Genomic DNA, 13,272 nt, shown 5'->3' on the forward strand with positions numbered 1-13,272 from the left:
TAATTCATAATTTAATTGAAATGTAGGCTTTGGTGATATTAAAAACAAAACTTGGTATTTCTTTGATCAAAATCAAGATGAAAAGATCAGAATCGCATTTCTTGATAATGTATCAAGGAAACTATGGAATAAGTAGCTTCTAATAACCTACAATGTCGAGCATCAGATCACAATATTGTTTTTGTGAATTAACATTTAGGCTTTGGGTAGCGTATTTGGCAATAATTAAAATTAGGCTACATTTATTTTAAAATTTCGTTTACGGTAGTTATGGGAATTTTAATCATTAAACACTATATGTTGACAAGCAAAACGAACGTCAGTGTAGATGTAAAATTAAATAATCTTGTGAAAACTTAAAGTTAACTTTTAAAACCAACAAACTTCACGTCCAAGTAAAGCGCGAGGCGTTTCCATGGCAGCGTGACCAGGAAGTTGGAGCGCAGGAGGAGAGTGTAAAAGTCGGATTGGTTTTGGCAAATAAAACTAGCTTCTCGCCCATATGACTTTTCCAGAGTTTCAGGTGTTTATTGCCAGAACTTTAGGTTAACATCTCCACCGTGAGTCCAAGATGTCTGGATCCATGAGAGCCAGTTCAGCGCCAGGCTCGTCGAGGCACGCGCTGGGCAGCAAAGGTGAGGTTAATTTATTTATTGTAGCTATAGCCAATAGTGGGCGGGCGAGGCTAGCATGAGAGCTAACAGGTTGACAGTAAACAAACATTCACTAAGTCTAGCTAATGTTAAGGCATCATTCATACTGTCACTACACACATCACTTTACACATAGCATTATGTATCTCATGAGCTAGTTTGTCATTTCTACATTTGAAACTTTCCCTTTGGAGTCACCTCTTTCTCTCAAAGATAAATACAAGTCACACTTTCCCCACTGTTCACACTTTAGAACTACTCATCACATTTTTTCCACAGTCATTGTGCTTATAGTAGAGATGGAAGTTATAATCGTGATATAAGATGCTAGAAATGTATTTATTATTTAGGCAATTTTTGGAAATACTTTATTATGTAGAGTTTACAAAAAATCTATTTCTGAAGGAAAGTAAAAAAAAAAACAAGTCACACTTTGTTTGAAATTCCCCACAGGTAATCTGGCATAACTTAAAACTTTGTAGATTTCCCACAGACTCTTCTATCCAACTTGAACAAAAATATAAATGCTCATGTACAGCAAAGATTTTTGTTCCAAGTTGTGACAAATCACACAAATATGGAATGTCCGAAGTGTCATAGTTTCTTGTTCCTTTTGCATGATGCAAGAAAATTACAAACCTGTTATTGTGAAGACTTATACACCTGCTAGTTTGATTGAGCTGGATGCTGTTTTTTTCAGTGACTGAACTGAATATTCAAGCTCCAGTGGAGAACAGAAAAACACAGCCTCCTCCTGTCAACAACCAGATCATCCCAGATGAACTGCTGGTCAGCCTCACCTCTACTGTCTGCAACAGGAGCACAGTGGGGCACACTGCACACCAACGGCACTGCAAAGTACATTCAAGCAACATTATCTAAAACATTTGTTTTTGTGTGGCTGACAGCAGTCAATGCTGTTGTTATTAAAATAACTTTGTATGCAGGGCGGTGGAATCAGACGGCCAGATGCAGTTTGGCATCATCCTCTGGGACGCAAGAAATACAAATACTTTCTGGAGCAGCCAACATCACTGACTGGAGCTGGCAGGTCAGCTAAGCCAACAGTATATATCCAGCAGTGTATTGTTGCAACTATGAAGTTTATCCAAACATTTACTGTACTTTGAAGTGAAAGTCAGTCAATGGTGTTAGGGTATGCATAGAATTAGTAATTACAGCATGTTTTCTTCTGACCTTAATACAGGACAGTTAACACAAAACCAGCCTGGTTTTGATTGTGCATTATTATCATTGGCTATCTAGCAAAGCCAAACCAACTTTAGGCTCTGTCTGAAGGACCTATAATTTGATAGTTAAATAATAAATCTAGAATCAGGGCAACATTAAATGCCTCAAAAAGTCTTAAATTTGGTTTTCTGCAATCTGCTGTGAGCTAAGAAGACTAAGGGTGCCTGTTTTGTTCTGTTTTGTTTGGATGGTATCATTACAGGGATATTTCATTTCTTACTGACTCTGTGGTAACCCAGAGGAAGCCAGCAACCCTCCCACCACTAAAGACAGAAGACAGAAGTGGCAGTGGCGACATGGAGGTAAGCTGCTTTAGCCCACCTGTTTTGGCTTTCTGACCTTTTAACACTTTATAGGCAAATGTGTGTTTTAATTTTTGTTAGCTATTTATTTCTGCTTTTGTCTTTAAACATTTGGTTTGTTTTACATTTATATAAAGGAACAGGATAAATTCCAGTGTTTTTTGTCATAGTTTTTACAGTTGTCATAAAATATGCTGTAATAGTACTGAGTTCAAATTTTTTATTATTGCAGTTCATCTATACATGTACATGTACACAAGTATACTTTGAGAGGTGACAATCACAGCCTCTCTGTCTTTCAGAGCTCCTGTGTCTCAGAAACTCTGATCCCAGAAGAATATCGCATTGTGAAACACAAAGGCCTGCGGAGCCTTGAGTTTTATGAGGAGTGAGTCTGCTTCATTGTGTTCATTCCACTTTATTGTGGAACTGTGTTCTCTTGTATTATCATTGTCAAACTGGAATTTAGTTTGTCAACTCTCATGTTGCTTCTCTTCCTCAGCGCATTTACAGTGCAGCTGCTGGATGATGAACAGAAGCTACGGGTCTTGCCTTCACTGTGAGTTCAAACATATGAATTCATCTAATTTACAGAAAAGATTTGTTGAGTATTCTGGCCTGGGAGATTTTAGTAATGGTATAGTTTAAGGGAGTAAGAGTGAACTGAATTACATGCTTTTAGCTAGGCAAAGTGCTGGTAAGATATGGGATGAATGTCATCAAGCTTTTGTTGAGTAATACAAAACTGTGCATACCATATGTTTTGTATGTCCAGGAAGCCCAGTGGCAGACTGGAAGTGGTCCAGCTGATGAGGATGATGGACGACATGCTGGAGAAGGCTGGAGTGGATCAACAGAGTGAGGAGCTGACTGAGTTATCCCAGGTAGGCAATGCACAGGCTTCTCTGTGGTTCTATGGCTGACAGTCATGCTTGGGTGCATTCATGTACGGAGAATAATACAGGCTGGCAGAACCTTTGAGGCAAACAACAGGCAACAACTGAAGCCCAAATATTTTCTATGATGTAAGAAAAGGAAAATCAGTGAATATTCATATAGATCTACTAATTCATTAATTGACTCATTCAGTGACTCATTGTACCTGTATTCAGCAATACTAAACTAAAGGTGGTGACTGTGGTTCAGTGAGTAGAGCGGTCGTCTCCCAACTGGGGGTTGGAAGTTTGAATCATGGTGCCTACAGTCCACATGTCGAAGTGTCCTTGGGCAAGACATTGAACCCCCAAGTTGACCCTGATGGTTACAGCCATCAGTTGAGTTGGCGCCGCAGATGGCTGCCTCGGTTCTATACTGGAAACAAATTCCTTGTATGTAACATACTTGGCCAAATAAAGGTGATTATTATTAATTGTGATTCTTGTGTAGATGTATACATACAGTAGGTATAGGTATTTGTACATGTTAGAAATGGTGCAATGAAATGTTTTGCAGATGGAGGGTCTGCTGGAGCTGGTGCATGTTGAGCAGAACATCTACAACATTGTTTTCCATGAAGTGATTAGGCAGGTCAGCGTCGGCTGTGCTGAGAGAGGACAGCTGCTTGCTAAGCTCAGGTTAGCAGCCAGCACATTAAGATATCAAACCTAACCATGTGTCAAGCGAGTTTGAGTTTTACAAAACATAAAACCAGTTAAAATCCTATTAAAGAAATATGGATGTAAATAATAACTGATATGAAAGAAAACACTGTACTGTATAAAACTGTATTACAGTTTTGTTACCTCAACTTAATTCTGAAGCATACCTTAACAGAAGTTGACATTCTCAGGAAATCTGTTTCAATTATGACCCTAGGAAACCTTTTTCTCAGCAGTTCTTGTGTTTGTGTGTCCAGGCAGCGCTATCAGTCCCTGCTGGATCGAATCCCTCGTCATCTGAAGGCTTTACACACCGAGGCTGTGGCACAGCGGGCTCTGGACCGCCGGCTCACTGAGGAGATCTGCCTTATCAAGACATCCATCCAACAGCTCAGCATGTACGTAGGTCAGGGTCAGGCTGCTGGGTCATGATGAATGAAATTACTGTGTGCCGTTAGGCACTGTGATGTGTTGATAGAGTGAATCTATTTTACATGGATATAATGTATGCAAGAAAGGAAAATAAGAGAATGTATTACATTACTTGTGTGAAAATTAGAAATGTGTGTGTGTGTGTATACATTTCTGAATGTATCACTGTATGTTTTATGGGTGTGCGTTCTTTTTACAGGGAACTCTCCAAGATCAGAGACCATGATGCATTTGTTTCCCAGCAGGCGGAACATGCTCAGCAGCAGCTGGCTGAAGCACTCGAGCAGACTCAGGCCAACTCAGAGTCAGTCCTTCATAGGAGTCCAAGTATCATTTAGCCCAAAATCACATTTTCATTTTATTTCAAAACCAGTCTGAACTACATTATTTATTTGGTCACAGTGACAGATTTATTACAGGTTAAGTTTATTTGTTGCTATCAGCGCATCCCTCTTGTAGTGTATACAGTAGTGGTTACTGTTTTGTTAATTATTATGCCAAAATATTTGAGTTTTAGAGCAGCAAATATATGTTATGGGAGAGGAGGGAAGCTTTTTCCAGTAAACATGCAGTGCAAAAGAACCAAATGTGACCAAGTGTTCCCTCTCAAGTGGCGTATGTGCTCATCTCAGTGTGGTTCAGGGCTACCACGAGCTGTACGAGCTGCAGAGGGCCCGCCTTGAGGCTCAGCTGGTTCAGATGACTGAGGAGAGAGACTGCTGGAAACAACTTACCTTCTGCGTCGCTTTTAAAGTGTGTGAGCTATGATGTACTGTACTTTTTTCTTTCAGTTGAACTTGTGTGTCAGTGTGGTTACACTGAATATATAATAGTTTTACTGATTTTGGTTGTGGATTCACAAAGCTTATCAATAGAGATAGCTTCATATAGATACGGCCCACTTTTCTGGAAGCCCCAGCTAACATTGTAAACTGTTAAAGCAGATAGTGTGACAAAGATTTTGTTGCTTCCACCAGATTTCAAAATATGCTCAGCATTGTTAATAGTTGATATAATGTATTAGTTTTAAAACGTTATCACTGTACTTTTTAGCTTGTAGGAACTTAATAAAATATTAATTGAAATGGATCCAAACAAGCTCAGTATGTTTTTTCTGTGGTTGTCAGGTCATCAGCGTAAAGAAGCTACAGCTTGTCAGTCAGCTGCATGTCTGTGAGCAGAGCTGGTTCAAGACAGCAGAGCACTGTGTCCTTTATCTCACTTCAAAGGTAAAAATGCAGTTCCTACATCATAACTTATTCTACATTGCTCATTGCAAAAGCACTAAACACCACAGGTGACTATAAGTACCCCTCATGGTGAGATAGACAGTGACAGTGGCCATCCTGCTGTAGGACACAGACAACCTGAATATCATCCTGGAGCTTAGTGACCACTGGAAAGAGCAGCTGTCTGCATTCATGTCCCAGCTGAAGGAGACTGAAAATGCTCAGTATGAACAGACCAGTGCCATCCAGCAAGGCATCGCTGAGTGGCTCACCTTCTGCATCACACACAACAAGTAGGAAAATTTAGGATACCAAAGAAGAGTACTTAATTTTTCATCATTAAGCACTTATCAGTTAAAGAAAAATTAAATATATTTTTCAGAACACTGTAAAATTTAGTACAATTCTTGAGACTTTACAGCCATTATAATCAGGATTTTACCTAGGTTTTCAGAGGCCTTAGGTGAGGGGGTTGCAGTGGCTGGGGAGTTTGAAATTATTCAAAGGAATTTTTGAATTATTTTGGGCTTTTCTCTTCTCTGTTTTGACCACTATCCTTACTATATTTGTGGATGGAAGCTGGCCACATGTATTGTACATATAGTCAGTATTGTATTTTTTTCAGTTCATAGAATTCTCCCTTTTGTTTTTAGCATAAATTCATTCTAATACAGTATGGTGCCTAAAGGCCTTTTTATATTCATTCAGCTTAAGTTGCTCTGCAAAAACATTTAGGTGCTATGCCTAAGCTTTTCTATGGCAGGGAAAACCCTGAATATAGTATTTAACTCGGCATAGTCACTGAGAAAAATGAATGGAAGAGTGATGTACAGTGTATGTGTGTTTTCTGCCAATGATGCTCCGTCTCTTTTTCAAGGTGTCCTGATCCAAAATATGAGAACGCTTCATTGGAAAGGATTCATGCTGATTTGAAGCGGTGGTCAAATGTGAGACTGGACAATTACTCTGTTATTTTTTCTCATTGTGGTCATTTGATGGTAGCTATCTGACGTATCTCCTTGTTATGATCTGCCCTATGTACGATGTGTCTGCTGTCTCTCACCTCTGTCATCTGTCTCTTGCTTCTATTTTATATCTGTCCACCACTGCTCACTTGTTATCTTTTTTTGATCATAACTGAGTTTTGGCTGATCATTGAACACTAAGCTTCATGTTCAGATAACCTTTAGACCTGGACAAACAAGTGTTACATTTTAAGCATGTTTACTTTTTTCATAAGTTAGTGACCATTTATGCAGCCATAGTTTAGATTGTTTTCCAAATACATTGTGGATACTGTATCAAGTACATCATGGATACTGTATGTTGAAACGTGGGTCATATGTGTCCAGTCAACATTAGGTTTTATCTTGTTGTCCTAAAATACCCATTAGTGTTTCTCTGCAGATGTTGGCCCTCCAGTGTGAGCGCTACCAAGGTGAGAAGGTGCTTGGATTCCAGCAGACGCTGAGTGAGCTTGGCCATGTCCAGGAAAGATGGCTTAATATGAGCCTTCAGATGTTCAGCAGACACCCTTCTCCTGATGGTGAACCCTCTAAAGGTCAGCAGGCCCTGGGAGAGCTGGACAGAGTCCTACCTGAACTACTCAAACAGCTGGACATGCAAGTCAGTGGAGAAAGTGGTAAGGGCTGATACAAACACAATTGTGAATCATTTTTGAGACATTTTAAATGAGGTAAAAACTGTGATTTTGGCAGCCTTCGGACACGTGAGTGAAGTATATACTTTCACTTGCACTGGGTCTTACTGTGGGGGAAGATGCTTAAGATATGGACTGAAGTGTTGATTTCAACCATGCTGTTTCAGGAGTCCACAGACACATCACATCACTGCTTGGGCTTATGGAATCCTGGGTTTCCAAACTTGGTGCAGTGATTGGCCAGCCAGAAATGTCTGCCCCTGTTTGGCTGAAGCTGGAGAAGACACTGTGCAACTGGGAGAATTTGACTGAAGAAGCCTTGCGGAACATGTGCAGCATGCAGGGAGAGAACCACAAGGACAAAAACAAGTCCAATATATAGTAGGTTTTTCATTCTGTCACATTACAAATCATCCTGAATTGGAGTCAGACACTTAAATCAGTCAAGGGTTTAAGTTTATAAATTAATCTATCTCAAAATAATTTGTTAAACTAATGGATTTAATCTAAAATCTGATGCTTAATTTTTATGCATTTTGCACAAGTTTATACCTTAACTCCTATTGTAAGAATTGTAATGTTCTTTAATACAACAAAGTTATTTTGTGTGTCTGTAAATCAAATGCATGTATATTTTAATGTGTATATTCTTGATGTATTTATTATGAGAATGTTTTTAATTATCACAGCAACAATTATTTGCGAATTTGTGCAAATCTAAGCTGATTTTTGTATGTTGCTTTTACTTGTAACTTTAATTTGTAAGAAAACCATGGAAATATTATAGGTTTTTTCTGGACAATCCTAAGTTTAAGTTTTATGAACACATTATTTCTTATTGCTTGTAATAAAATTTGATTGAAAAACTATTTTAACAAGGTGACAGAAACAAGATACGCCTTAGAAATTCAGGTTACATGTGTTTAATAATTCAATTTAAATATGTCATTGGTCTAAAACTCTCTGTTGTTTGTGTTTTTTTTTTTTTTTGTTCAAACAGTGCAGAGACAAGGCAGGTGTTAGACAAAGTACAGGAGTTCATAAAGAGTCTATGCAGTTTTACTGATGGTGTGAACCAGAGGCTCAGGAAGGAGGTGAGTACCCACCAGGTTCAGGTGAAGTGTCATGAGGGGTTTGCACGCATTTTGAAAAGAACTACAGTGTCACTGAAATGCATCTTCTAGTGTGTTTTAAAAGAAACATATCCTCTCCATGAATGTGGTGCTCTGAAATAGCACAGACTCTACAGCCCAATGGCCAAAACTCCTGCTCAGATGTTGTCTCGGTAATTCATGATTAGAATTCTAGATATACTGTAACACACGATGTTTGATGAATTTGTTTGTTTGATTTTTGCAGAAGGATCAGTTTTCCCTAATTATTCCATTTTCATTAAGACTGTAAAATGTGATGTATCACCATTCTGAGTTGGAAATGGAAGGTCATTTGTTTAATCAGTCCGTCTTTTTCACTTTTCAGTTCTTCTCTTTTTTCTCCTCTGTCTTTTATACTAAGCTCTCTCTGAAGCAATGGCTCTAAACCACATTTACTCCTCATAATCCCAGGTACCCCTGCCCCCCTGCCTTCTGTATTGCTTAACTGTTTTTCTCAGAGATTTTGCATAACCTATTTGTTGATAATCTTTTTGAACACCTTGCCTCACATTCATGCAGTTACAGATACCCTGTAACTAGCCAGTATGATGACTTCCACTGTTCTTTTCACACTATTTATCACCGAGAACATCTGCCAGAACAGTTGTGGTTTCAGTCCTCATGGTGCCTTGGTCATGGTTGCTGAGGGAAATGGGATTGATACTGTTAAGTTTGTTTGATTTGTTTTTAAATTTGAGTTGCCATTTTGGCTTTTTAATGGTCTAAACATTTGCTGTGATATTACAACATGCTGTCTTGAATTTGACTGTTTCCTTTCCTACCAGCTCAGTTCTATTCACATGGCTCAGACCCGCTGGATGATAGATCTGTTGCTCCTCATGGTACCTGACCACAGCGAGAACCAGAGTCAAGAACAGAAAGACTACTCTGTTCCAAACATCTCACTACAGACATTGGATAAGGATGCTAAGATACTCACTGAGAAACTGGACTATTTTTCCAGATACATCACAAGGTACCAAATGTTGTGCATTAGTAAAATAAGAAAACTTAGCTTCCTTACACAAGGACTGGGCTAACTTTTACCACAGAAATGGAATGATAGTATGTTTAGTTACTTCATGAAAGCAACACAAGATGATTGACTGGGAGAGGATCAGCAGTTGAGAGTTACTCATGAGAAAATGTTTGTTTTTGAGATTAGCTTTTACAAGCTGATTCTAGAGGAGCGGACTTTGCACAACCCACATCAAGCTGAGGATGAAGATGAGAATGAGGAGTGCAAAAAGCTGCAGGTAAACAATTATCTGACAGAGATTAGCAAAGAATCACTAGTAATATCAGGCATGTCTGTTTTTACATTTCACATAGAAAAACAGCTATCTGACTTCTGTGTGCACAAATACTGCAACATTTCACCAAGTGCGTCCATACTGAACTGCTAAGCTCAGCTCAGTAATCCTCCTTAATGCGTGTGTGTGTATGTGTCTAAGCTCAGCTCAGTAAACCTCCTTAATGCGTGTGTGTGTATGTGTTTTCAGATGGAGTGCATTGATTGGGTGGAGACCTGTATAATTCTGCTCTCAAAAGTGAAAGGTGGTCCTGCGGAGGTGCCTGCCAGGCAACCTGCTACTACGTCCAGGAGCAATGACTCGACCTCTCCAGCAGACAGCACAGAGACTCTGGTGAGGACTCAACTCAGATCAACCCACATTAATCTGTTGTTATTAATATAGTTGTACATCAGATTTGCTGAAGATGGGTGTGACTGTGGTTGCTTACAAATTTTTACACAGTAATCAGTTTATTATTGGAGAAATCTTACTTAGACTTGAAAGCTTGGTGTCAGGTAGCTGACCATGAAACTGATACCACAGTGGGAGAGACTGGCATGGATCAGGTATCAGATTTCACTGTATTCCTGGTCTGTTACTTGCCCAATTAAAGTGTGATCATCTCGCATAAAGTTCGAGTTTGGAAATTACTGCAGAAGTGTGAGGGGAAAAAGAACACCAAAGTGTAGTTTAGTTTTGTCAGGACCAGAGGTCAGTGTTTTTTTTTTAATTTTGATGAAGCTGATTGTGTTTACAGGTGAACAAAGAGGTTTCAGTAACAGAACCTAGAGAGGTGAGTCACACTAAAAATTGAATACAGATGCATTGCTGTAACCAATTTACAGTGTGATTTGGAAAATGGCTCAGTGAATGCACACTTCTAGATAAACCATAACACGTATTTTTGTAGTGAGTGAAAAGTTAAATTAAGAGAAAAGGCATCATTTGATGCAACAGGTCATTCCAGTAATTAGATACACTCCCATTTAACCAAAGGATCCAGGTTGAATATCTACCCTCTGACAATGTCACTAAGTAGGGCACTGACACCCTGAACATTAATATTGTATCAAGTGGGTCATCTGCATTAACAATGAATGGGTTTATGAACCCTCTGTCAATGTCTTTAAACCTATTTTCAATTGATTGTTGTTTGTTAATATTATTTTTGTTGTCAAATTTGCAATAATGGGCACACACATGCTGATTGGCCTCATGAATAAAAAACTATTATGCATGTTGAATAATGATAATTACATATAATTTGAATTTGTGATGAGTACTTTTTGGTTTCTGTTTACCATGTAGGAGGTATGTATAACAATTAATCCTGATTATTTTATGATGATGATACCCCTCTGTCTTCACAGAGCACTGCTGAAGGACATAAAACACATCAAGAGGTGTGTCAGATATTAAAGCATCCTCCATGAAGTTTACTTTTATAAAATTACTTTATAGTCTGGACATTTTATAAAATTCTTGGCCCATCTAGAACAGTGAAATTAGACATTTATGGTTCTTGGTGTGAACACCATAGAGCTTTGTGTGATAAAAGACAAAATGAAAATGTCCCCCCCCCCAAAGAAACTTGTTTCAAGCATGTGTCAGCCAGACTAACTTTACTGCTGCTAAAAATGAACAGTGTTATTGCTGTCCTGCAGGGGGAGCTAAGAGACTATGAAGAAGCAGTGGTTAACATGATTGATTATGACAGAAGCATCATACAAAGAAAGCTGGGAGAGATCAGTGTCCACTTGAAAGGGGTCAGAAAGTTAAACCACACACTTTTCATTTCATTGCTATACCTTTCTTTTTGTATGGAGCTGAACATCCAGGTTGTCTGTCTCTGACCATTGCTGTGTCTCTGTCTATCTGTCAGACTGATGAACTGCGCTGTGTCTCTGTCTGTCTATCTGTCAGACTGATGAACTGGTTGTATCTCCAGTAACAGATGAAGCTCAGAAAGTGTTTAGTGACCTGAGCACAGTAGGATTACTGCAGCAGGAACTGAAGTAAGTTTACTTTCTAATTGTTGTGTGGGACACTTGTATCTTTGGAATACTAACAATACTGTGATAAAATACATGCAATACTGGTACAGCTGGTACTGTAAAAATCTGATTTTTCATTGTTTTCACAAATTGTCACACAGGAAGTGATGTTTTTTTCTCTTATGTTTAAAATAAGAACTGGGAAACTGGCAAGAACAGCATTCACCACCCTGGCTGAATGGTTTGGTATTGCCTTTCATAATTTCCATGTGTTTGTTAGGGATTCAGAGCTGCGGCTCCAGATTGCTGAGCAGCGAGCCCTGAAAGCTGAGGAAGCCCTGCAGGCAGCACTGGAGAAGATTCATGGCATGGGGGAACAACTACAGGGTCTGCCCACTTTGGAGCCCAAAATTAGTGGGGGTACTAAACAACTGATTGCATTTTAACTGAGGAGGAGAGACTGTAACACACTACTGAGGTGTAGCGGTGGTACATGTCTTTTCTCTGTTTGTGTTGCAGAGACTAAGAAAACACCACCACCTTCCCCCCAACCACCAGTAACACCCTCGGCTCCTCCAAAAAAAACAGCTCCTGAAACCAAAACAACAAACAGCACCAAAAAGACCAAGAAACGCTGATAATCTAAGATCTTAAATGATCGTATATGTTTGGAACTGTCCAGTTAATGCTGGGAGAACTGGTTTTAGAATCACGTTTAGGTTTCTGTGTTAGAATGAGAGAGGAACTTACTAGCCCATATATTATCTCACAAGTTTTCAAAAGACAGAAAATAGAAGGAAACAAAAAGGATCATTAACCATCACTGCCATCCAAGTATCAGGAGGTCATCCTTATTCAGATTGCATTGTATGAAAATCACTTATTGAGGTTATCAGTCATATTATGGCTTGCTGTCCGTATGTTTTGTTTTGTTTTGTTTTTTGTCATGTTTGTTTTGCTTCCTTATTTCCAAATGTCAGACTTTTCTGGACATTTATTTTTGAACAGAGTTGGCGAGATTTTTTTTTGCTTCTTAAACACATTAAATGACCAGATTGGGTATTACAGTTGCATGCAAGACCCATAATTTTACAAAATTATTCTGTATTTCTATCATAGGAAATTGAAAGAACAACTGTAGTTTGCTTGAACCAAAGCATATTCTGATTAATTCAATCTTCTGAAGCTTTTCATGTTTAACATTAAAAATATTCACATTTTATCTGTCAGTCTGTCACATCATTGGCGAATCTGTCTCTGGCTCCTCCTCTGTCAGCCCCTCATCTCCATCCACAGCAGGTGGAGGAGGGGGTGGCAGAGATGAATGGTCAGGGGTCAGGCTGAGGAGATCTGGGGGGAATGGCAGGACCAGAGCAGGATGGAGGTGACGGAAGGAGGCCCTGAACTCCTCCCAGACAGCTCTCTCCCCTTCTGTTGCTTTTACCTGGAGGATGAAGCTGCCGCTGTAGGTAAAATGTTCTTTTTACAAGCACTACTGAGCATGCCGAATTTAAAAGTTAGAACTCGGCTGACAAACAGGCATTAGAATATAAAACAGTAAACACTGAACTGTAAAAAGATGGTGTGGTTACTTACTCTGGCCTGCTGTTGTCTTTTGACCTCAGCCTCAGCAGCCAGACTCTGCTGTAACTCCACAGGAAAACTGAGCTCGTCTCTGACAGAAAATCAAACACAAGCACAAAC

At 39.2% G+C, this 13,272-nt stretch overlaps 2 protein-coding genes across 4 annotated transcripts in view; one reads left to right on the forward strand and one right to left on the reverse strand.

Annotated features, from left to right (window-relative positions):
• The first annotated feature begins 396 nt into the window (after nucleotides 1–396).
• Nucleotides 397–12,721, forward strand: axdnd1 (axonemal dynein light chain domain containing 1). Of its 2 annotated transcripts, XM_020612062.1 has the most exons (26): nucleotides 397–635; nucleotides 1,354–1,511; nucleotides 1,601–1,704; nucleotides 2,107–2,206; nucleotides 2,509–2,594; nucleotides 2,709–2,765; nucleotides 2,982–3,090; nucleotides 3,659–3,780; nucleotides 4,062–4,202; nucleotides 4,436–4,540; nucleotides 4,869–4,989; nucleotides 5,364–5,465; nucleotides 5,592–5,758; nucleotides 6,343–6,412; nucleotides 6,873–7,107; nucleotides 7,293–7,506; nucleotides 8,126–8,219; nucleotides 9,065–9,255; nucleotides 9,445–9,535; nucleotides 9,782–9,925; nucleotides 10,332–10,367; nucleotides 10,945–10,977; nucleotides 11,239–11,340; nucleotides 11,498–11,589; nucleotides 11,849–11,988; nucleotides 12,088–12,721. In XM_020612062.1, exons 1-26 carry the CDS (start codon nucleotides 572–574, stop codon nucleotides 12,204–12,206), a joined length of 2,997 nt encoding a protein of 998 aa, XP_020467718.1. In that variant the 5' UTR covers nucleotides 397–571; the 3' UTR covers nucleotides 12,207–12,721. The 2 variants fall into 2 exon arrangements, with proteins under 2 accessions (XP_020467718.1, XP_020467719.1); XM_020612063.1 differs by lacking the exon at nucleotides 10,332–10,367.
• A 70-nt stretch (nucleotides 12,722–12,791) lies between these two features.
• nphs2 (NPHS2 stomatin family member, podocin) overlaps nucleotides 12,792–13,272 on the reverse strand; it is a 5,257-nt gene continuing 4,776 nt past the window's right edge. For both annotated transcript variants that reach the window (XM_020612073.1, XM_020612072.1), the window contains exons 7-8: nucleotides 13,165–13,243; nucleotides 12,792–13,012 (exon numbers count right to left, since the gene is read on the reverse strand). In XM_020612073.1, the coding sequence (XP_020467729.1) occupies nucleotides 12,803–13,012; nucleotides 13,165–13,243 (289 nt within the window). In that variant the 3' untranslated portion in view covers nucleotides 12,792–12,802. The remainder of the gene's footprint in view (nucleotides 13,013–13,164; nucleotides 13,244–13,272) is intronic.

Source organism: Monopterus albus, unplaced genomic scaffold (genome assembly GCF_001952655.1).
Source record: "Monopterus albus unplaced genomic scaffold, M_albus_1.0 scaffold120.1, whole genome shotgun sequence".
Classification (NCBI taxonomy): domain Eukaryota; kingdom Metazoa; phylum Chordata; class Actinopteri; order Synbranchiformes; family Synbranchidae; genus Monopterus; species Monopterus albus.